Below are 24,205 nucleotides of genomic sequence, written 5' to 3' on the forward strand. Positions count from 1 at the left end.
ATATTCTGGTTTCTGCCTCCAACAGACAATGCTAATGCTATACTTGAAAAAGAGAAATCTATGTTAGAATATGGCTTTCTGTATCGCAGATCCTAACTTTCTGTCCTTTCCAAGTTTTTGTTCCTTTCAGTTTAAACTAAGAAAATATGAGTGATGTGCTCTAACGCATGTACCTCAGAAGGAAATATTTCTTCAGGGAGTGTTTTGAATGAACAAGAGCACATTCTAGTCCTGACTCTGCTAGTTCATGGTTAAATGACCTCTTCCGGCAGGCATTTTCCTTAACAGCAAGACCAGATTAAATCAGAGATTTAACATGACGAAAGGTACAAACGCCATAGCTCTCCTGTAACCTGTAACTCAGGGATGGCAGTAGCCATGGAAAGAATCCTAAAGCAACAAAATACCGCCAAGCCACATGCTCCTTTGCCTTCACTTCTGACTATTTTTTTCCCTTTCTGAGCTATTCAACCTTTTTTTCTTTTCTTCCTGTATTCCTACTACCACCAGTACCCCCACCTGTCTGGAATACCTGTTTGGTATTCAACTGATGGAGTAAGTTTATTAATGTAGTTTCTATTTTTTTTCCATTGTACAATAAGATTCATTATCGCATCACCACCTAAGATTACAACTTCTGCTCTTCAGAAACAATAACTTTGGCATGAAGACAACGAAAGAATTTAAAATAAATATATAGGTTTAAAAAAATTATCATAACAGCCAAATGTCCATTTGAAACAATAATTCACTACATTTCAAAATTAACAATTTAAGATTCATGTTCTATTTAAAATATGAACATTAAATGATAAACTTAACTAATTTAAAGATATAAATATAAATATTATAGTATGGTTTCAGTGAACAATATGAACAAATAAAGCTTTATTCAATTACACACAGATTAAGATACATGAATATCCACTAACTTCTCTGGAAATAATTTTTGCAGTTGGTACATCACAAACATCGGACAATGCAACAAAATCACCAAATGAAGACATCCTATCAGCTCCTGTAAATAAAATTAAAATGAGGTATTTATCACAAAGTATCCTGACATAGAAAAATAAAATTCTCCACTGTCGTAGAAAATTCATTTCTCTAAAGCTAACCTTACTGTTTACATAAGATTTTAACAGATCGATAAGTCATTTAACTGAAGTAACCAGTAAGAAAGTATTCTTTAATTTTACCCTCTAGAGTGACACTCAGAAAACTTTTTCTGTGAAGAACCAGTTAATATATACACTATATTCACAAAAACAGGTGGCAGGCTAGATTCAGCTGAAGTTGCTGACCGCTGCTGCAGATGATAAACTATGATAATAGTTTCTCAAGAACTTTCACAAATATTAAAGAAATATTCACAGGTTATTAAATTCAACAAGTAAATGTCTCTGATAAAACATGACTCTAACCAAATTTAGTAAAGTCAGAAGAGCCATACATCACGCCTGTAACCCCAGCACTTTGAGAGGCTGAGGCAGGTAAATCACCTGAGGTCAGGAGCTCGAGACCAGCCTAGCCAACATGGTGAAATCACGTCTCTACTAAAAATACAAAAAAATTAGCCAGGCGTGGTAGCATGCACCTGTAATCCCAGCTACTCGGGACGCTGAGGCAGGAAAATTGCTTGAACCCAGGAGGCGGAGGTTGCAGTGAGCCAAGATCGTGCCACTGCACTCCAGCCTGGGAAACAGAGCAAGAATTGGTCTCAAAAAAAAAAAAAAAAAAAGCTTTTTATAATTTCAATTTTGGTCACATATTAAACAATAACAAACACATTTGATAGCCTAAATTAGCAAAATTACATTCACCAAATTCCAATTGTGTTTCCATTTATTATATTAAAATACTAACATACTTTTATAAACAAATGTCTTTTGAGACACTCATATAATCACTCTTAAATATTAGTAAAACATTGGAAATCCTATAATGAAAGTGTATTTTACTTTAATCAAACTATATTACATAAAATAACTATATATTTTTATAGAGATAGAAGTCCTTAATTTCATCTATATATTACATAGAATATCTATATATTTTTTCTTTATTCTATCTTTTTTATTCTATTCAGGATAAAACATTGCTTTTTCTTTCTCCTCCAAATCAAAAAGCCCTATGAGTCTGACCTCTTGCTCTTGCATATGCCGTTGAGATGGGTGTGAGGGTTTTATAGAGATCATAGACCATGCAGACTTTGGCCTCATCTTCACTGAGTGGAATTCCAACAGCAGCACCTGGTTAGAAAATAGTAAAATCATAAACTAAGAAAGCTAAAGTTACTACCTGTCAACTCCTAAATCAAGACATTTTTCTTAACATCCAGTCTATACAGCATATTTTCTAGTGCCTGTGCTAAATTAAATAGAAATCTATTTAGCCAGATAATTAAACACTAAAAATATGGCTGTGGGAGCAGTGTGAGGGAAATCTCCTCTCTGCCCTCCGAAACCACAGAGCCACTGAAGCCTGACAGTACCCAGTGTGTAGGTGAAGCTGGTTTACTTCATTACTGTCTCACTCTTTCTCTGTTCTGCTTGATATCACTTTGATATCACACATCATTTATTTCTTCCCCACTCACATCACTTTAACATCCAATAAACATCTGAGAACAAATCATGTGCTGGACTGTCAGCAAGATGTGGTATACAAACAACTGGATTGCAGAAATAATGATTTAAACACAGAAGCAAAGTATCTCATACAATGAGTATAAGAAGTTTCAGATAAACAGTCCTAAGAACTTCTTCTTTATGTTTACTACGTTACATTTTCAAAGATGTGGGAAAAGACTTAGTCTACTGCATTAGGATATTTCACTTTTATTTTCTAAACTTCTATGGTTCCACCCCGCAGATTCCTGCCTACTTTTCCTATCTGACAATATTACACAATTCTGTGTGTGTGTTTATTAGATTTTATATTGTTACATTGATAATGTTATCAACAGATGACTTTCAGATTTCATAGAATGTCTATATTCACATTAGAACTTGTTAATATTCAAAACAATTTAAGAAGAAATGCCTTTCGAACAATTCTGGAACGTTCCAGAGCGCAGAGCTTTACCTGCTGGACTGACATGTTTGAAAGAGGCAGCGGCTGGAATACCTAATGCCTCCTTGAGTTCCTTCACCAGTTGCCAGGCGTTCAAAGCATCGCATAAGTTTATAAATCCAGGGGCTCCATTTAGAACTGAATGTAAACATATACATGCACATTACTAAGCAGGATCAGTGAGGTCAGATGTATGCACACTTCTCAAAAAAATAACATGGCTAAACAAATGTTTTAAGTATAATTAAAAGCCAAAGAGATACACACAAACATAAAATCTTGATGATAAAGAACAAAGCAACTGAGCCTGAACCCACTCTTTAAAAAAAAAAAAAATGCACATGTACATGAACACACACACACACACACACACACACATGACTGGAGGACCAGAACCAGCCAATCTAGAAATAAATACACTATAGAGATTTAGGGATGGGAGAAACTATGACAAGACTAGTGATCAGTCAGGAATTCATGTAAATACAGAGCTAAGATTAAACAATTGAGGTAATTACAGAGACGGTACAAAATTTAAGTCATAAACCCTATAGATTTAAGAAATTATATTACAAGCTAAAGCAACAGCTGTGGGTGGAAGAAGAAGAGAAGAAATAATGTGGTTTTTTTCCTTCTTTGATGGCAAACTCAGCAGACTCTGCCTAAAGCGGAACTGTAGTTAAAAGGAGACTGCAACTTCAGAGTTTTCCATTACCTAGTGTCTTACCATTGGCAGAATTTTTTAGGAGCTAGTATCTCCTGTGAATAAACATAAGAAGCTCAGCACACAGAAAGAAATGGTGGGCCAGCACTAATTAAAAATAAAAATGAACTGGGTACAATGGCTCACGCCTATAACCCCAGCACTTTGGGAGGTCGAGATGTGCGGATCACAAGGTCAGGAATTTGAGACCAGCCTGGCCAACATGGTGAAACCCCGTCTCTACTAAAAATACAAAATTTAGCTGGGTGTGGTGGCAGGCGCCTGTAATCCCAGCAACTCGGGAGGCTGAGGCAGGAGAATCGCTTGAACCTGGGAGGCAGAGGTTGTAGTGAGCCGAAATCACGCCATTGCACTCCAGCTTGGGCAACGAGAGCAAGACTCCGTCTCAAAAAAAAGAAAAAGTATAATTTCATGTCCTTCATGGGTTAAGATAGTTTCTAAAGACCTTGCCAACTATTTTTAAAGACCCTGCCAAACGTTTACTGAATGTCTACTACGATGTTAAGCATTGTTCTAGGTATTCAGGATACATCAGTGAAAAAAACCGTCCCTGCAACCCTCTTAAAAAAAAAGTCACTGTCCCTACGGAGCTTACTGGGAGACAAATAAAAAATAGGCAATAAATAGTATACAATAAAAGAAAATATTAGGTATTGATCAAAATGAGTTGAAAACTTGCACACAAACAATTATAGCAATTTTGTTCATAAACTACCAAAACTGCCCTTTTTAGCAGTTTTAGAAGTTTTATGCCCTTCAGTATGTCCATGGATAAAATGTGGTACATTCATACACAATGAAATATTACTCAGCATTAAGCTACCAAGCCACAAAAAGACATGGAAGAAACTTAATGCATGTTGTTCAGTGAAAGTGTCTAAAGGGCTCCATACTGTATGATCCCAACTATTTGACATTCTGGAAATGGGTATAGAGTCAGTAAAAATAGCTGGGCATGGTGGCGCATGCCTGTAATCCCAGCTACTTAAGAGGCTGAGGCAGGAGGATTGCTTGAGTCCCAGGCGATCAAAACCAGCTCAGACAACATAGTAAGACTCCATTCAAAGAAAAGAGAAAAAGACGACAGTGGTTGCAAAGGGTTGGGGAGAAGGGAAAGAGGGGATGAGGAGGAGCACGAGGGAGTTTTAGGACATTGAAACGATTGTGCGTGATACTGTAATGGGGGATACATACCACTATGCATTTTTCCAAATACATAGAATGCACAATACAAAGAACAAATGTTAAACTATGAACCTTAGTTAATAATGATGAAATCAAAATCAGTTCATCAAATGTAACAAATGAACCACACTAATGCATGATGTTAATAGGAGAAACTATGGGGAAGAGGGGGTATATAGAAATTCCCTATAATCACTGTGTATTTTTTCTGTAAACCTGTTCACTACTCTAAAAAAATAAAGCCCATTTTAAAAAGAACTTGAAAAAATAATTCCTCCAACCAAAAATCAAGTCAAATAAAATCACTGTCCTCATGAAATTTATGCGAGAGGCACAGAAGAAACAAACTAGGCAATAAATAGTAAACAATAAAAGTAAAATATCCCCTAAGGCATACAACACGCATAATAAAACAAAACACCATATGTAAGTCTACCCTATATCTCCCTCCCACTCCTCAGATGGTTTAGGCTAAGGTTGGTAAGTGGGAGAAAACTTTTGGTTTCTGAAACATCTCATAGTTAAGAGTATCTGGATGGGTGTGGTGGCTCATGCCTGTAAACCCAACACTTTGGGAGGTCAAGGCGGGTGGATCATCTGAGGTTGGGAGTTTCAGACTGGCCTGGCCAACATGGTGAAACCCCATCTCTACTAAAAATATGCAAATTAGCTAGGCGTGGTGGTACATGCCTGTAATCCCAACTACTCAGGAGGCTGAGGCAGGAGAATCGCTTGAACCTGGGAGGCAGACTTTGTGGTGAGCCGAGATCATGCCACTGCACTCCAGCCTGGGCAACAGAGCAAGACTCTGCCTCAAAAAAAAAAAAAAGGGGGTATCTGGTTCCCCTTCAAATATCAAATTTTCCAAGACATTAATAACTGAAGTAGAAAGTACAACAGAGAAATGATGAAAGTTGCTTAATCTAGTAAATAGCTGAAATAAATAGGAATCTTCGTGTTTCCAAACATAAGCAAACCAGTCATTAAAATCTCAGACACATACACATACTCACACAACCTCATCTTTGTTCTTGCTTCAATTTTGTTTTAGATACAAACACAACTGTACACTTTGTAATAACATCGCTGCCAAACACTCAAACCATATGAAAAAGCAAACTGCCTTTTCTGCTGTGGAAATAAGTCCATGTTGGGGAGAAACCCTGGGAATCTCACACAAGAAACGCTTATTTATGTGTCCAGGGCCACCTCTGCCATGTTTACCACAAATAATACTTTAAACTTCAAAAGAAACACACATACAGTCTAAGGAACAATGAAGGCTTTTATACAGTCCAGTGAAAACGCTTTGGAAAACGAAAAGTGTAAGAACTGACAGTACATAGGGATTTTTTTTTTGCCTCAGAATCTTAATGGAGAATATAAACTACAAGCAGGAAATAGCTCAGATATAACAGCAGACAAATCGGTTTCAATAAGTCCTAGAAGGAAAAATTTGTGCAAAATATCAGGTTTCTAATTGTTCATTCAGTAAACATTTAGGGAATGTGCCAAGCAGTCAGTTCTAAGCCCTGGGGATTCAGCAACAAACAAAAACAGATGCAGCTTCTGCTCTCAGAAGCTGACATCCTGGCCGGGCGCTGTGGCTCATGCCTGTAATCCCAGCACTTTGGGAGGCCGAGGCAGGCAGATCACCTGAGGTCAGGAGCTCAAGACCAGCCAGCCAACATGGTGAAACCCTATCTCTACTAAAATACAAAAATAGCTGGTTGTGGTGGCAGGCGCCTGTATTCCCAGCTACTCGGGAGGCTAAGGCAGGAGAATCATTTGAACCTGGGAGGCGGAGGTTGCGGTAAAGCAAGACAGCACCACTGAGCTCCAGTCTGGGCAAAAAGAGTGAAACTTCATCTCAAAAAAAAAAAGAAGCTGCCATCCTAATGGGGAACGACAACTTGAACGGAATAAACAGAAACACGTGCAGCAAAACCAGGTGACGGGATGAAAGCATGATGGGCGGTTACTTTGGTCTAAGTGGTCAGGGAAGGCTTCTCTGAGGAGGTGAGGACTGAATAACAAGAAACCAGGATCATGAAGGGCAGAGGGAAGAATTCTGGGTGAAGGGGACAAGGCCCCAGAGGCTCTGGATTGGAAGGAGCTGGGCCCACTGGAGGCACAGGGCAGAGGGGCTAGGAGCCAGGGCACGGAGAGCTGCAGAAGGGGCAGACAGGTGGCAGGCAGGCAGCACAGGGTTTGTGAGGCAGGGCAAGGTGCTTAAGCCAAGCCAAGGAATGGTTTTCAGTAGGGTCTCACATCATCTGATTTCCATTTTTAAAAGATTACTGTGCTGTGAAGCGCAGAAGGGCCAAGAGAGAAAACAAATTACTTAGATTACTTCAGTCTGGGGACTTCACAGGTGTCTATGGGGACTTGGGAAGTGTTAGTGTCAAAATGTATCTGAGGCCAGGTGTGGTGGCTCACGCCTGTAATCCCAGCACTCGGGAAGGCTGAGGCGGGCAAATAACTTGAGGTCAGGAGTCTGAGACCAGCCTGGCCAACATGGTGAAACCCCGTCTCTACTAAAAATAGAAAAACTAGCTAGGCATGGTGGTGCGCACCTATAATCCCAGCTACTCAGGAGGTTGAGGCAGGAGTATTGCTTGAACCAGAGATTGTGCCACTGCACTCCAGCCTGGGTGATAGAGCAAGACTCCGTCATCTTAATTAAAAAAAAAAAAAAAAAATCTATCTGAGGCAGAACGATAGAACACGGCAAACACGAAGACTATTTCAGATTCTCCTCCCAGCTGGCACGCTGCTCTCCTCCCCATGGCTCTCTCAGCTGGTGACAGAAAGGAAGCCCAGGCTGCATCCCCCCAGCAAATGCTGACCGCCCCAGGCAGGAAGGAGGCTGCCCTTGCTCTCAGCCAAGGCCAGCTACCCCAGCAGTGCTTGGGATTCCAAGGCCTCCATGCCTGGGACTCTCAACTCTGTCCCTGCCCCCACTCTCCCTTGTACCAGAGCAGGACAGGCTCTCACAGCCTACCTTTGGAACAGAACAGGACACAAATCTAAAAACTCTCTCTAAACTCTACAAACCCATGGGAAGTCCTACTTTCTCTGTTCAAAGAAACCTCTTTAACATTGTTAGTTCTTAACATCACATTTCTACTTTGGCCTACTTCAATTGGGCTTCTAGCTCCAATTGCAAGGAAACTGCTTTTGAGAAGAGGGTCAAGAATGAGCTTTGGGGTAAAGGCTTGATAGGTATACTGTGGAGGAACCAGCAGAAGAAAACCTGTGAAATTCCTGTTGCTGACTCTTGAGGAGCAAGTTTTCTAAGCGCTTTAGGTTTCCCCAGACATTACTGAAGAAACTGCAGCCTCTGGAAGAAGTCTGACTATTCTCCAAGGTCTGCTTTGTGGTGAGCCAGTCCTGGGGGTTGGTGCTAGGTATGGAAGCAAGGACCCCCTTGCAAGGAAATTGCAAGGAAACTGCTTCTTACAACATTTGCAAAACAAACAGTCCCTTTTCTGTTCTCAAATGCGCAACTGCTCTGTGCTAGACCATCACCACATTTAGGTCTCCAAAACAATTCAAATTCCTGAGCACTTGATGGTTTATGTTACTTCATCAAATATTGGGTCCTTCCTGGAGGAGAGGCTATATCCTAATGCCAGAGCAGAAGTCAGCATCCAGTATTACAGCTGTCCCTCTCAGCAAATGGCTCCTTGGAAGCAAACCTGCCAGTGGTCATCAGGCTCCTTCCATACCCAGCACCAACCCCCAGGACTGGCTCACCACAAAGCAGACCTTGGAGAATAGTCAGACTTCTTCCAGAGGCTGCAGTTTCTTCAGTAATGTCTGGGGAAACCTAAAGCGCTTAGAAAACTTGCTCCTCAAGAGTCAGCAACAGGAATTTCACAGGTTTTCTTCTGCTGGTTCCTCCACAGTATACCTACCAAGCCTTTACCCCAAAGCTCATTCTTGACCCTCTTCTCTATAAAATCCAGGCCATCCCATCCTGTCTCATGTCTTCAAAACCATCCACATGGCAAAGACATTCCAATCTCCATCTCCCCCATGACACCTTTTCAGAACGCCAGACTACTCAACTTCTGTGCTCTTTAGTCCAAATGGCATCTCCAACCAGATGGTTAACAGATGGCTACAAGAGGCATTATGGAACGTATCATCTTCTGAATGTGAACCACATCAGATGCAATACAGAGAAACACACACTCTCCAGACACAGCAAACCATGCCACAGAACGCTCAGGCTTTACCTGTGATGGGAAGCTTGGGCTTCAGTGTGTACAGCTGGGCAGGGGTCTGATGAGGATTCATTCCATACCGCAAGGGCATCTGAGATATGCCTTTGCTGTACTGTTTCCTGAAATAATCTGAAATTGCTTCATCATATTGTGCCGTATGAGTGAATGCCTACAAAAAGCGTAAGTTTTGTGAGACACTAGCAGCACTTTCCAAAGCGGGGACAAGACGGTTTTCTATGTCCACAGCAAACAAGATCTCCTCACCTTTCAGTGCTATGTGGTGGCTGCACAACATGATGACACCATGAATGACACCAAAGCAATGAATGACCCAACAAATTACCCCTTTCCAATTCTCTTTCAATCTTTTTTTTTTTTTTTTGAGACAAAGTCTCACTCTGCCACCCAGGCTAGAGTGCAGTGGTGTGATCTCGGCTCACTGCAACTTCCGCCTCCTGGGTTCAAGCGATTCTCCTGCCTCAGTCTCCAGAGCAGTTGGGATTACAGGCATACACCACTACACCCAGCTAATTTTTGTATTTTTAGTAGAAACGGGGTTTCACCACGTTGGCCAGGCTGGTCTCGAACTCCTGATCTCAGGTGATCCGCCAGCCTCGGCCTCCCAAAGTGCTGGGATTACAGGTGTGAACCACCGCGCCGGCCCTCTTTCAATCTCTGTGACAGAATACCTCTGTAATAGCTGGTCTCTCAATTTTTAACAAAAGGACAGCAACTCCACACAGAGCTTTGGTAGGTGATGCAATCTACCAAGAATTGAATACTGCCTGGTCTGGCAAACGCTGAACTCCATCGATATAAATCACAGTATCATGAAAGTGCATCCCACCTTCAAGGCTAACTGGCGTCTAGTCTCCAAGGAGGTGTCCTTACTCTCGGAGCTCTGCATCTCTGTGGACACCGCCACGTAGTCCTCTGGTTCACACACTACTGTCACTCGAGCATGGTTTTTGGCTGCAGCTCTCAGTAAGGTTACCCCACCTTTGAAGAACAAAAGACGTATTGATTTTTGTATGGCCCTATCAGCTTATGAACCTCTTTCAGATAAAGTCATTGTGCATGTACTTCCATTTTAATTCTTGACTTAAAAATCAGGAAAATAAGCTGGGGGCACGGTGGCTCACACCTGGAATTCCAGCACTTTGGGAGGCTGAGGCAGATGGATTACCTGAGGTCAGGAGTTCGACACCAGCCTGGCCAACATGGCAAAACCCCGTCTCTGCTAAAAATAAAAAAAAAATTAGCTGGGCTTGGTGGTGTGCGCTTGTAATCCCAGATGAATCTCTGCACACAAAAATTAGCTTAGAAAATATAAATGAGGCCGGACGCGGTGGCTCATGCCTGTAATCCCAGCACTTTGGGAGGCCAAGGCAGGTGGATCACGAGGTCAGGAGATCAAGACCATCCTGGCCAACACGGTGAAACCCCATCTTTACTAAACAAACTACAAAAAATTAGCCGGGCGTGCTGGCGGGCACCTATAGTTCCAGCTACTCGGGGGACTGAGGCAAGAGAATGGCGTGAACCCGGGAGGCGGAGCTTGCAGTAAGCCGAGATCGTGCCACTGCACTCCAGCCTGGGCGACAGAGCCAGACTCCATCTCAAAAAAAATAAAAAAAGAAAATATAAATGAATTATAGTAATCCCAAAACACAATCCAGAAGTAGCTATTTTCTATTTCCTCAGTAATGAAAGTCAAAATGAAATCTCACTAAAATGTAAATAATTCTCTCCTCTCTCAGTCTTCTAAAATGGTTTTTCTGACTTACCAATGTCAATTTGCTCCACAGCCTCCTCAACAGTTACACCTGGAGAAGCCACTGTCTTCACAAAGGGATAGAGATTGCAGGCAACAACTCTAAAGCAAAGACAAATCTGGCTGTCATTAAAAACCCCACTCATGTGGTTTCTAGCTATCTATGAAAAAAACAAGTCAGTACTATTAACGTAACCAAAATCCATACAGAACTAAAATATAAATTGTGAGCCTGACATTTTAGAGTTCTAACGAGTGTGTTAAAAAGTCAGGGTGTCCTGCTGGGGTCGAGCAGAGGGAATTTAGTCAGCAGGTGCTCTCCGGATCTGGATACACAGTACTCCCTCCACTTCACACTGCAACGCTGCTGCTTGCGTAACCTTAGCTACCCCGAACCACCAAGCCATCAAAAATTTATAAAACATTTTAATACAAGTATAAAGTACAAGATTACAGACATCCGCATTTTGGAATGTGATCACTATTATTCAGAACATTAGAATTTAGATTCTTTTTCCAATGGATTGGTACAATGATGAAAAATATCAGAGCATTCTAAGGGTGAAACATTTGTTTTGCCTTCAGAGAGGTCATAAAAATGATGGTAACAGGAATGCCAAAAGAATAATTTAAAATACAGAAGTAATCTAAAATTAACAATTAGTGAAGTACAATTCCACTCCTAGGCCTGTAGTGCGAGGAGCTCTGGGGGCAGGCTCCCTAGCCAAACAAGCCTAACTTGAAAACTAATTAAAAACAAAAAACAGAAGAACAGAAGAGGAGGGGACACACTTTGCAGCTCACCTTTATTAAGTCTACTGCCCTCCTACTAAAACCAGACAAATGGCCGTGCGCGGTGGCTCAAGCCTGTAATCCCAGCACTTTGGGAGGCCGAGACGGGCGGATCACGAGGTTGGGAGATCGAGACCATCCTGGCTAACATGGTGAAACCCGTCTCTACTAAAAAAATATAAAAAACTAGCCTGGCGAGGTGGCGGGCACCTGTAGTCCCAGCTACTGTGGAGGCTGAGGCAGGAGAATGGCGTAAACCCGAGAGGCGGAGTTTGCAGTGAGCTGAGATCTGGCCACTGCACTCCAGCCTGGGCGACAGAGTGAGACTCTGTCTCAAAAAAAAAAAAAAAAAAAAAAAAAAAACCAGACAAATGTCACAAGAAAACTAGAGATCAGTATCTCTTAGGTACGTACCTTCACACAAAAACCCTCAACAAAACACTAACAAACTGCATCTAGAAAAATGGAAAAACCACCTGATCATCTCAATAGATGTACAAAAAGGATTTGACAAAATTCAACAGCTATTCATATAAAAATATTCAACTAATTAAAAATAGAAGAGAACTTACTGAACATGACAAAGAGTAAGAAAAACCCACAGCTAACAACATACTTGATGGTGAAAGACTAAATACTGTTCCCCTAAACTCAGAAATAAGATAGGAGGCTGAGCCGGTGGCTCACACATGTAATCCCAGCACTTTGGGAGGCCAAGCCAGGCGGATCACTTGAGGTCAGAAGTCTGAGACCAGCCTAGTCAATATGGTGAAACCCCGTCTCTACTAAAAATACAAAAATTAGTCGGGCAAGGTGGCACACACTTGTAATCCCAGCACTTTGGGAGGCTGAGGAGAGCAGATCACCTGAGGTTGGGAGTTCAAGACCAGCCTGACCAACATGGAGAAGCCCAGTCTCTACTAACAATACAAAATTAGCTGGGCAAAGTGGCACATGCCTGTAATCCCAGTTACTTGGGAGGCTGAAGCAGGAGAATCACTTGAACCCGGGAGGTGGAGGTCAGTGAGCCAAGATCACGCAGTTACACTCCAACTCGGGTGACAAGAGCAAAACTCCGTCTTAAAAAAAGGAACAAAACAATAACGTCCATTCTTACCACTTCTACTGAACACTGTACTAGAAGTTCTAGCCAGGGCAATTAGCAAAGAAAGGAAAAGAAAAGGCATCAGGACTGGAAAGAAAGCAGTGAAGTTATCTCTATTTGCAGATGATATCATCTAGTATACCTAAAGTCCCAAATTCACAAAAATAACCTCTTAGCACTAATAAATGAGTTCAGCAAAGCCACAGGATACATGAATAATATATAAAATTCAATTGTATTAAAATATACATTGGCAATGAATGAAAAAAATTAAGAAAACAATTCTACTTCACAAGACAATGTTAAAAGAAATTAAAGACAATCTAAATGAATAGAAAGACACCTCATGTTTACGGACTAGAAAATTTAATATTCTTACGATGGCAACATTTCCCAAATTGATCGATAGATTCAACACAATCCCTATGAAAATTCCAACTGCGTTGTTTTGCAGAAATGGACAAGCTGATACTAAAAATCATGTGGAAATACAAGGGACCCCGAAGAGTCAAAGCCATTCTTGAATAAGAAAAAGGAAGTTGGAGGACTCACACTTGCTGATTTCAAAATTCATTACCAACCTGTATAATAGTGTAGTACTGGCATAACAACAGGCACACAGACCATGGGTGCCAAGACCATTCAACTGGGCAAAGAACAGTCTTTTCAACAAACGATTTTGAGACAACTGGACAGCCACAAACAAAGTAAGACTTCTATTTCATGTCTGTATATAAATATTAACTTAAAATGAAACAAAGACTGAAGTATAATAGTTAACACTAAAATAACTCTTAAAAGAAATGTACACAGGCCGGGTGCAGTGGCTCACGCTTGTAATTCCAGCACTTTGGGAGGCCGAGGCCGAGGCGGGTAGATCACCTGAGGTCAGAAGTTCGAGACCAGCCTGGTCAACATGGAGAAACTCCATCTCTACTAAAAACACAAAACAATTAGCTGGGCATGGTAGCAGGCGCCTGTAATCCCAGCTACTTGGGAGGCTGAAGCATGAGAATCACTTGAACTCGGGAGGCAGAAGTTGCAGTGAGCCAAGATCATACCACTGTACTCCAGCCTGGGCAACAAGAGGGAAACTCCATCTCAAAAAAAAAAAAAAAAAGAAAGAAAATATACACAAAAATCTTCATCACTGAGGATTAGACAATGGTTTCTTAGATATGACACCATTAACACAAGCAACAAAAAAATAAACAAATTCAACATCATCAAAATTAAAAACTTTTGTGGGCTGGGCGTGGTGGCTCACACCTGTAATCCCAGCACTTTGGGAGGCCAAGACGGGCGCATCACCTGAGGTCAGGAGTTCAAGACCAACCTGGGATGTGGCAATTAATATGGTTTGGGATGTGTGTCCTCTCCAAATCTCATTTTGAAATGTGATCCCCAATGTTGGAGGTGTGGCCTGGTGGGAGGGTCACAAGGGCAGATCCCTTATGAATGGCTTGGTGCCCTCCCCATAATGAGTCTTCACTCTGAGTTCATGTAGAGCTGGTTGTTTAAAAGAGCCAGGAAGGCCAGGCATGGTGGCTCACACCTAATTCCAGCACTTTGGGAGGCCAAGGTGGGTGGATCATTTGAGGTCAGGAGTTCTGAGACCAGCCTGACCAATATGGTGAAACCCCATCTCTACTAAAAATAGTAAAAATGAACTGGGCGTGGTGAGAAATGCCTATAATCTCAGCTACTCAGGAGGCTGAGGCAGGAGAATCACTTGAATGCGAGAGGCAGAGGTTGCAGTGAGCCAAGGTCATGCCACTGAACTCCAACCTGAGCAACAGAGCGAGACCCCGTCTCAAAATAAAATAAAATTAAATTAAGAATAAAATTTAAAAAGTAAAAGAGCCGGGCAACTCCTCCTCTCCCTCTCTCTTGCTTCTTCTCTCAAGTGATATGCCAGCTCCCCCTCTGCCTTCCACTGTGACTGTAAGCTTCCTGAAGCCCTTACCAGAAGCTGACGCTGGCAACATGCTTCTTGTACCGTCTGTAGAACCATGAGCCAAAATAAACCTATTTTTATAAATTACCCAGCTTCTAGTATTCCTTTATAGCAATGCAGAATAGACTAACACAGTAATGGTTGCACAACTTCTGTGAACCACTGATTTGTACATTTTAAATTGGTGAGTTGTATGGTATGTGGATTAGATCTCAGTAAAGCTATTATGTATATTTAAGAGAAACAGCCAGTATCTTTATGCAAATAACTCAGTTAGTTGTGCAAGTTGATAATCCCTAATAGGAAAACCTGAAATCTGAAACGCTCCAAAATCTGAAATGCTCCAAAACCTGAAACTTTTTGCATGTCAACACGACACTCAGAGGAAATGCTCACTGGGGCATTTAGGATTTCTGAGGGATGCTCAACTGATATGTTATCACAAATATTCCAAAATCTGAAGAAATCTGAAATCCAAGACACTTCTGGGTCCCAAGCATTTCAGATAGGGGTTACTCAACCTATACATACTAAGATTTAGATTCTAACTTCCTAAAAACTTTAAGTATGTATTTTGGTTATATAAATCCGGCCAAACCAAAATGCTTACACACATACAAAGTCACACAGAAGGCAGGCAGTAAAGGTTTATAGTGAGTAAGAAAAACCAGGGATACCAGGTTTGGCACAGTCTTTGTCATTGGTCATAATGTGTTAAAAGTTCAATTTCAGGTTTTTACCTTATAAGATTGAAATCAAGTCTTGTCATGTCAGCATTATCTTCTGGGATATTACGAGCCAGGATTCCTAATTTAACAAAGTTAAACCAAGTATTAGGTTCAAAAAACAAGTAAGATTAAGGAATTTCTTTCAACATAGTGTCTTCAATCAAATTAAATCCTCTTGATTAAAAACAAAATTTTTTTTTTTTTTTTTTTTTTTTTGAGATGGTCTCGCTCTATCACCCAGGCTGGATTGCAGTGGCGTAATCACAACTCACTACAGCCCTAACCTCCGGGGCTCAAGCAATCCTCCTACCTCAGCCTCCCAAGTAGCTGGGACTACAGGCATGCACCACCACACCCAGCTGGTCTTTTTAATTTTTTAAAGAGAAGAGGGGTATTGCCGTGTTGCCCAGGGTGATCTTAAACTCCTGGGCTCAAGCAATTCTCCTGTCTCAGCTCTCAAAGTGCTGGGACTACAGGCAAGAGCCACCATGCCCAGCATAATATTCTTAAAGAATATCAAACATATAGTTGAGGAGTTATCAGACCAAAAAATCAGGATTAACAGATATATTTGGCTGGCCACAGTGGCTCATGCCTGTAATACCAGCACTTTGGGAGGCTAAGGTGGGGGATTGCTTGAGCCCAGGAGTTCGAGACCAGCCTGGGCAACAAGGTGAGACCCCCCCTTCTCTATAAAAAATACAAGAATTGCCGGGCGCGGTGGCTCAAGCCTGTAATCCCAGCACTTTGGGAGGCCAAGACGAGCAGATCACGAGGTCAGGAGATCGAGACCATCCTGGCTAACACGGTGAAACCCTGTCTCCACTAAAAAATACAAAAAACTAGCCGGGTGAGGTGGCGGGCGCCTATAGTCCCAGCTACTCGGGAGGCTGAGGCAGGAGAATGGCATAAACCCGGGAGGCGGAGCTTGCGGTGAGCTGAGATCTGGCCACTGCACTCTAGCCCGGGTGACAGAGCAAGACTCCGTCTCAAAAAAAAAAAAAAAAAAAAAAAATACAAGAATTAGTTGGTCGTGGTGGCATATGCCTCTAGTCCCAGCTACTTGGGAGGCTGAGGTGGGAGAACTGCTTGAGCCTGGGAGGCAGGCAGAGGCTATAGCGAGCCGTGATCGCACCATTGCACTCCAGCCTGGGCAAGAGTGGGACCCTGTCTCAAAAAAAAAAAAAAAAAAAAGATACATTTAAAAATCTTTTCTTCAGTTCTTGATCCCCTTTTCTTGAGCAATAAAATATAAAAAAGGCAAATGGAATTTTACAAAACTGTTGCTAGTTCCAGAACAGTCTATGCGTTCCTGTAAGTCAATGGATGTCTGATGATCTGTAGCCATTCAGCTTTATTCACCAAATCATACCACAACTGACAAACTAGGATATCAGTTTCTTGTCACTTTGGTTTATATATAGTTCATTCTCAGGTGAATGAACAAATGTAAAGCACTTTGAAAAAACATTCTTTTGCAAGTCGGTTACATTGTGATGCTTCATTCTAAGTTTGAACTATTTTAAAAGTCTTTTCATACTATGAAATCTAAATATCTTCAGCCACTCGAGCAGGAAATACCAGCCTCTAAATTAGGCATCAGGTGAGGAGTAATAGCAAGCAGAGGAAAACAATCTGAATTCATCAAGTAGTAAGACAAGCCGGATTTTAAACTAGTTCTAACGTATTATGAAATTTGTCAGCAACTTCGTAACATTAACTTCATATGCAAATTTCTCTTGAGCCTTTTTCTTCCTTTATTTTAGGACGTTATCAACTAAAATATTCCTGGAAACCACTGACTGTTCTACACGAAAGATACCAACCACTTACCAGCATGGACTGCAGGATGCAAAGTTTTCACACGTCCCCCCAACATTTCGGGAAATCCTGTCAACTCGGAGACATCTCTGAAAAACAGATAAACAGAAGAGTACTAGTGGTGTGGCTGAACTCTTATTTTACACTATTCAAAGCATCTACTGTTTCCATTTCAAGAGATTTTGAGCGTGAATTCAACAAGAAAATTCTGATTTTTTAAGTCTTTCACTATATTTGATTTCTTAAGTAAAATTCTATTAACTTTCCAAAAAAAAGGTTATTTAACATATTTCCTAACTGTTGTGTATGTTCAGGGATAACTGGTAACTATCACAGCATTGGTTTTATAATTTTCAGAGAATTTAGAAACTGAATCATAAGCCACACTCATTAAATATTACTAAGAAATACAATTGAGAAGTTGGCAGTATGTAACAAAAAGCATTAGAAATATCCTTGGCCGGGCACAGTGGTTCATGGCTGTAAACCCAGCATTTTGGAAGGCCAAGGCAGATGGATCACCTGAGTTGGGGAGTTCAAGCCAGCCTGGACAACATGATGAAACCCATCTCTACTAAAAAAATACAAAAAATTAGCCGAGCGTGGTGGCGGGCACCTATAATCCCAGCTACTCTGGAGGCTGAGGCAGGAGAATCACTTGCACCCAGGAGATGCAGGTTGCAGTGAACTGAGACCATGCCACTGCACTCCGGCCTGGGCGACAGAGCAAGACTCTAATCTCAAAAAACAACAAGAACAACACATGAAGATAGCATATCAAGTGAGTGAAGACATAGACTATTTAATAAAGTGGTGGTATTGGAATAACTGGTTAAAACCACACAAAAATACATTCCGTATGAATCAAAGGTTTAAGCATTTAAAAAATCATGTATGTAGCAAAATTAAATATGTATAATATTCTTTGCAATTATTAAACAAAAGATTGAGAGGTCTGATTACAGAAATGTCAAATAAAAAGTTTTACATGGAGAAAAAAAGTAAACTAGAAAAAATAATCACACAATGTGACAAAGGGTCAAGTGAAGGACTGTATTTAAATATTAATCTGTATCACCAAGCTGACCCCTAGAAAGTTGTAACCATGAACACTCTGGCAGACTTTTTAAGTTGTAATGGTGTGTAAAAATGTCCACAATATATAAGAAAAAATAAAGCAGGGGCTGGGTGGGGTGGCTCACACCTGTAATCCCAGCACTTTGGCAGACCAAGGCAGATGGATCACCTGAGGTCGAGTTCGAGACCAGCCTGGCCAACATGGTGAAATCCTACCTCTACTAAAAATACAAAATTAGGCAGGCATGGTGGTGCATGCCTGTAATCCCAGCTACTTGGAAGGCTGAGGCAGGAAAATTGCTTGAACCCAGGAGGCGGAGGTTGCAGTGAGCCAAGATCATGCCACTGCATTTCAACCTGGGCAACAACAGCGAAACTCCATCTCAAAAAATAAATAAATAAATAAACATAAATAAAGCAGGAAGCAAAACTGCATCTATCTTCTGTGTAAGCTATGAAATAAAGTGCATGCTTATAAAAATGCTAGAAGAAAAATATATTAACACGTTAAGAATTACAATCCATTTTTACTACCTTCTTTACAGTTTTCCACACTTTCGAATTTTCTACAATCAACATACATAGCTTTTTTTGAGATGGGATCTCACTATGTTGCCCAGACTCGAGTACAGTGGTTATTCACACGTACAACCACAGTGCATGGCCGCCTAGAACTCCTGGGCTTAAGTAATCCTCCAAGTAGCTGAGACTATAATAAACACTTTAAAGTAGCAAGTTCTGCCAGTAAGATATGGAATTTCCTGGGTAGATGCTCCTATTAAGGGGAGCCATTTACAAAAGACTGGTGTTTGACCAATGATGACACACATAGTTCCAACATCCACAAACTGGTGACATAAATGTTCAAATTCAAAATTTATTTTCCTGGGGTTCAGGAAATAAAATCCATTTCCTCCAAATGAAGACAGTCACTTAAAACTTAGAGAAGGTGGATTCACTTCTAGAATTAAACCTTTGGGGTAATTAAAAAGCTTGCTACTCCTTTGAACTGAAGAACTTATACATAATGGCTGTAGTCTTGGGAAATAATTCTATGTATGCTCACTGCTGTATACTCACTAATTAAAATCCAATGAAAATCCATCAGTTTACCTCATGGCGAGGTAATGGTTAACTTCCTGGGATAAAATGATTGTAGATAACACTACCCAAAACTATGCTCAGAAGCAGCCTCAGAACCAAGATCTTTTTTTTTTTTTTTTTTTTTTTTTTTTTGAGACAGGGTTTCTTTCTGTTACCCAGGCTGGAGTGTAGTGGCAGAATCTCAGCTCACTGCAACCTCCACCTCCTGGGTTTAAGCAATTCTCCTGCCTCAGCCTCCTGAGTAGCTGGGATTACAGGTGCACACCACCACACCTGACTGATTCTTTTCTGTATTTTTAGCAGAGATGGGGTTTCCCCATGTTGGCCAGGCTGGGCTCAAACTCCTGACCTCAGATGATCCGCCAGCCTCAGCCTCCCAAAGTGCTGGGATTACAGGCATGAGCCACTGCGCCCAGCCAGAACCAAGATCTTGTCCAGGCACGGTGGCTCACACCTGTAATCCCAGCACTTTGGGAGGCCAAGGCAGGCATAATCGCTTAAGCCCAGAAGGTCAAGACCAGACGGACAACATGGTGAAACCATCTCTATTAAAAATACAAAAATTAGTCAGGCATGCTGGTGTGCACCTGTAGTCCCAGCTACTCAGGAGGCTGAAGTAGAAGGATTGCTTGAGCCTGGGAGTTGGAGGCTGCAATGAGCCATGATTGTGCCACTGCACTCCAGCCTGGGCGACAGAGCAAGACTCTCTCAAAAAAAAAAAAAAAAAAAAAAATTAACTTTCTCCCGCCCTCTTGCCTCTCACCCTTCATTCTTCCCTGAAGTCACAAAAACCAGAATTTCTCTTCCCCAGGGCAGGTTACAGAAACTAGAACCCCTTTTCCTAAAGTCAGTCATAAAAATTAAACTTATGATTCTGACTTACCCCTGGCTTTCTGTCTAGGAGCTGGCCATAAAGAAATCCTCTCATCTCCTTGCCCAATAGTAGGACAGGAGACCCTGTTGGAGGGCAGGGTGGAGAAGGAATTTTAGAGATGCCAAGAAGAATCTGGACAGGCTTTCCTGGCTTTCTCCACCTCAGTCTACTAGCATACAGCATATCCTTGCTGTCCAATCATACTTCTACCTTCTGTGCATTCGTTGTTGCACCTAAACATAAAAATGGATGGTTTTCCCTCTATCTCTGGGTCTTCATTCTGAAGGCTCTTGTGTCATGTAAAACTTTGTTAAATAAATTTGTTATGCTTTTCTGATTATAATCTGTCTTCTCTTATAAAAATATTGGTCATGATTGGCCGGGCGCGGTGGCTCAAGCCTGTAATCCCAGCACTTTGGGAGGCCGAGACGGGTGGATCACAAGGTCAGGAGATCGAGATCATCCTGGTGAACACGGTGAAACCCCGTCTCTACTAAAAAATACAAAAAACTAGCCGGGTGAGGTGGCGGGTGCCTGTAGTCCCAGCCACTCGGGAGGCTGAGGCAGGAGAATGGCGTGAACCTGGGAGGCGGAGCTTGCAGTGAGCTGAGATCCGGCCACTGCACTCCAGCCTGGGCGACAGAGGGAGACTCTGTCTCAAAAAAAAAAAAAAAAAAAAAAAATTGGTCGTGACACCTTTCCACCCCTACAAAATCTTGGCCTCGGGTGTGGTGGCTCACACCTGTAATCCCAGCAGGCCAAGGCGGGCGGATCACTTGAGGTCAGGAGTTCGATATCAGCCTGGCCAACATGGTGAAACCCCGTCTCTACCAAAAATACAAAAAAATTAGCTGGCATGGTGGTGGGCACCTGTAATCCCAGCTACTTGGGAGCCTGAGGCAGGAGAACTGCTTGAACCTAGGAGGCAGAGGTTGCAGTGAGCTGAGACAGTGCCATTGCAATCCAGCCTGAGCAACAAGAGCGAAACTCCATCTCAAAAAAAATAAAATAAAATAAAACAAACTTGGCCTCTTACTAGCTGTGTAATCTCAAGCAAGTTACTTAACTACGTTGTGCTTAGTTTCCTTACCTATAAAATGGGGATAACAGCACCTACACTAAAAGTTGTTACAAGGACTCTAAGAGTTTATATATGTGAAATACCACTGCAACTGAATAAAATACCACTCCAACTGAATGGGGCCTTTGTTGCAGAAAAATCAAATGCTCCAAGTTGTTTACACTTCATTCAATGAACTTTACTGTGCTGGGTTCTAAATAAATCACTCATGGTGAACTTCTTATCCTTTCGTAGAAGAGAAACACATTTACATTTCCAGTTTTGAAAGAATATATGACCATAATGAAGATAAGTGAAGAGTGGGTAGAGGTACAGAAATAAGACTAATCAGTTGATAGGTACCTAAAGTGGGTGACAGATACAGGACACAAGGGATCATTACACTTTTCTACTTTTGTGTTTGAAATGTTTCCATAATACAAAGTTTGGTGGGGAAAAAAAGAGACTACAGATGAGGATTTTGCTTAAAGAAGGTTCCATTACCATAGGAGGACCCAGTTTGGCCCAATGGAAAGAACGCAGGTCCGGACTTTGAATTCTCATTCGGTTCCTGATGAGCAAAGAGCCAACTTGCCTGCCATGATTCTCACAGGTTTCCCATGAAAACCACAGAGACAAGACACAAAAAGACATCGGATAATATAAAGTATGTGTTTGTTAACAAAGTAAAGCATTCTTACCATCTTGTTAAATTTAGGGAAGTTGTGTACTGCTCACATAGCTGAGAACTGCACAAAGAAAACCTACCTCTACATGGATCTAGAAACCAAGAAGCAAAATTTTCCACATGACAACAAAAAGCAGACAGATATCTTTCACCTCTTTCATTCTAGAATATATTTCAGTGGTGGGCATCTCGTTCCTCCAAACTCTCACTGTCGTTTATTAAATAGCTATCCTACAGTCTTTTTCATTTTCTACCTTTCAGTAGACTTACTCCCTCTCCTGCCAGAATGCCAGTCCCTGACGTCAGGAATGGCATCCTGCTTAATCATTTCTAAGTCCCTTCTTTCCATGGCCTAGTCGACTAATGAAGGGCTTGTGAAAGTGGGAATGAATGGTTTGCACCTTCATATGGTTACCAGAGATTCTAAGGGAAGGGAGGTAGATTGGAATCTTCATGATGTCAAGTTTTACTAAATCACCAAAGTAATTTTAGTTTTCCTTGCATAACAAGTGGCCCACCTAAGTTAATCTGTTTAAGGAAGTGGCTAAGACTAGGGTCCTAAAGTCAGGAACAGCAGGGGTTCCAATCCCAGTTCTCCCTTACTCAACTTGTGCAGAAGTTGCTAAATCTCTCCAGTGTGTTGTCCAGGGTCTTTCTCTGTCGCCCAGGATGGAGTGCAATGGTGCACTCTCGGCTCACCACAACCTCTGCCTCCCAGGTTCAAGCGATTCTCCTGCCTCGGCCTCCCCAGTAGCTGCGATTACAGGCGTGTCCCACCACACCGGCTAATTTCAGTATTTCAAGTAGAGAAGGGGTTTCACCATGTTGGCCAGGCTGATCTCGAACTCCTGACCCTAAGTGATCCACCCACCTCGGCCTCCCAAAGTGCTGGGATTACAAGCATCAGCCAACGCGCCCGGTCGTCCAGGGTCTTAAAAGTTGGTAAATCTCTCTGAGCCTCATTTTTGTCTTCCATAAAGTGCAGAAGTATTGCACCAACCTCACAGCGCTACTGGGAGGAGTAAGTAAGGCATTTATTTAGCTCCTGGTGCCTGGAATACAATACTTCCTGGTTAATGTGATCACACTCCTTTCTGATGAACTAGCTGTGCCTTACCTGACTGCTAGACCAGCATCCCTGAGAGCTTTTGCAGTCCCTCCGGAAGCGACCAGATTCAAACCAAGAGAGGTCAGGTTTCTTGCAAATTCCACAAGGCCGGTTTTGTCAGAGACACTAAATAAGGCTGAAAGAGAAGACATTTTTTCTCATGACTCGCAGCACTTTGCACTGTGGTCTGCAAGGCCTTGGGAGGGTCTGGGGGAGGAGACTCTCGAATCGCAAGGCCAGCACCTGGACCCAGCGTTTGCAGGCCTGGCCCAGGCCTCCTCAGGTCCTACATCCGCGACCTGCTCTAAGGCGGGCCCCACGCAGGCTGGGGCCCGGCTGGGGCGCGGGGACGCTGGCTTTCGGTCCACAGCGCCGCCCCTGCGTGCCGGGTCCCGCCGCCGCCCATGGCGGGAGCTTGGGGGGCCACGAACCGCGCCGCTCCGCTAGGACCTCACCGAGCTGGCCAGGAGCCATGGCTGCAGGAACTGGGTTTTCGGGGCGAGCTGCAGGCAGCAGCGGCGGCACCACGTGCGAAGGGAGGAGGGAGACCGGGAGGTGCGGCTCAGGAAGCGGGTGGGCGGAGCTGTCTCCGGGCTTGTCACGTGGCCTGCCGGCCAGGCTCCGCGCCCTGCTCTGCTCAGTTTCAAACGCAAGATCCGCGCCCCGGGGCGGAAGGGAACGGCCGGGTGGGGCGGGGCTCTGCCTGGCGCGCCTGGGCGGGATGCTTGGGCTGGAAGGGATCCTGCCTGCGAGCCCAAAGTCCAGGCTTGGGAGCCACGATCTACCCAGGCCCCCAAAGTGAGGCCACCCCACGGCCTCTGGGGCAAACGCCTGTTATTCTAGGAAGCCTGTTCCCAGAGGCTAGAATGTACGTGAAAGTGCCAAAGCAACCATGCTGAAA

The 24,205-nt window shown here is 42.5% G+C and overlaps 1 protein-coding gene across 1 annotated transcript in view; it reads right to left on the reverse strand.

Moving 5' to 3' along the window:
• The window catches only part of ATIC (5-aminoimidazole-4-carboxamide ribonucleotide formyltransferase/IMP cyclohydrolase), a 37,442-nt gene extending 13,499 nt beyond the window's left edge, over positions 1-23,943 (reverse strand). Inside the window, exons 1-10 of the mRNA XM_030917023.1 lie at positions 23,760-23,943; positions 23,314-23,440; positions 17,406-17,482; positions 15,585-15,651; positions 11,004-11,092; positions 10,064-10,215; positions 9,229-9,385; positions 3,088-3,213; positions 2,145-2,252; positions 933-1,018 (exon numbers count right to left, since the gene is read on the reverse strand). Coding sequence (XP_030772883.1) covers positions 933-1,018; positions 2,145-2,252; positions 3,088-3,213; positions 9,229-9,385; positions 10,064-10,215; positions 11,004-11,092; positions 15,585-15,651; positions 17,406-17,482; positions 23,314-23,440; positions 23,760-23,778 — 1,008 coding nt within the window. The 5' untranslated portion in view covers positions 23,779-23,943. The remainder of the gene's footprint in view (positions 1-932; positions 1,019-2,144; positions 2,253-3,087; positions 3,214-9,228; positions 9,386-10,063; positions 10,216-11,003; positions 11,093-15,584; positions 15,652-17,405; positions 17,483-23,313; positions 23,441-23,759) is intronic.
• Between the last annotated feature and the right edge of the window lie 262 nt (positions 23,944-24,205).

This window comes from Rhinopithecus roxellana, chromosome 14, assembly GCF_007565055.1.
Source record: "Rhinopithecus roxellana isolate Shanxi Qingling chromosome 14, ASM756505v1, whole genome shotgun sequence".
In the NCBI taxonomy this organism is placed as follows: domain Eukaryota; kingdom Metazoa; phylum Chordata; class Mammalia; order Primates; family Cercopithecidae; genus Rhinopithecus; species Rhinopithecus roxellana.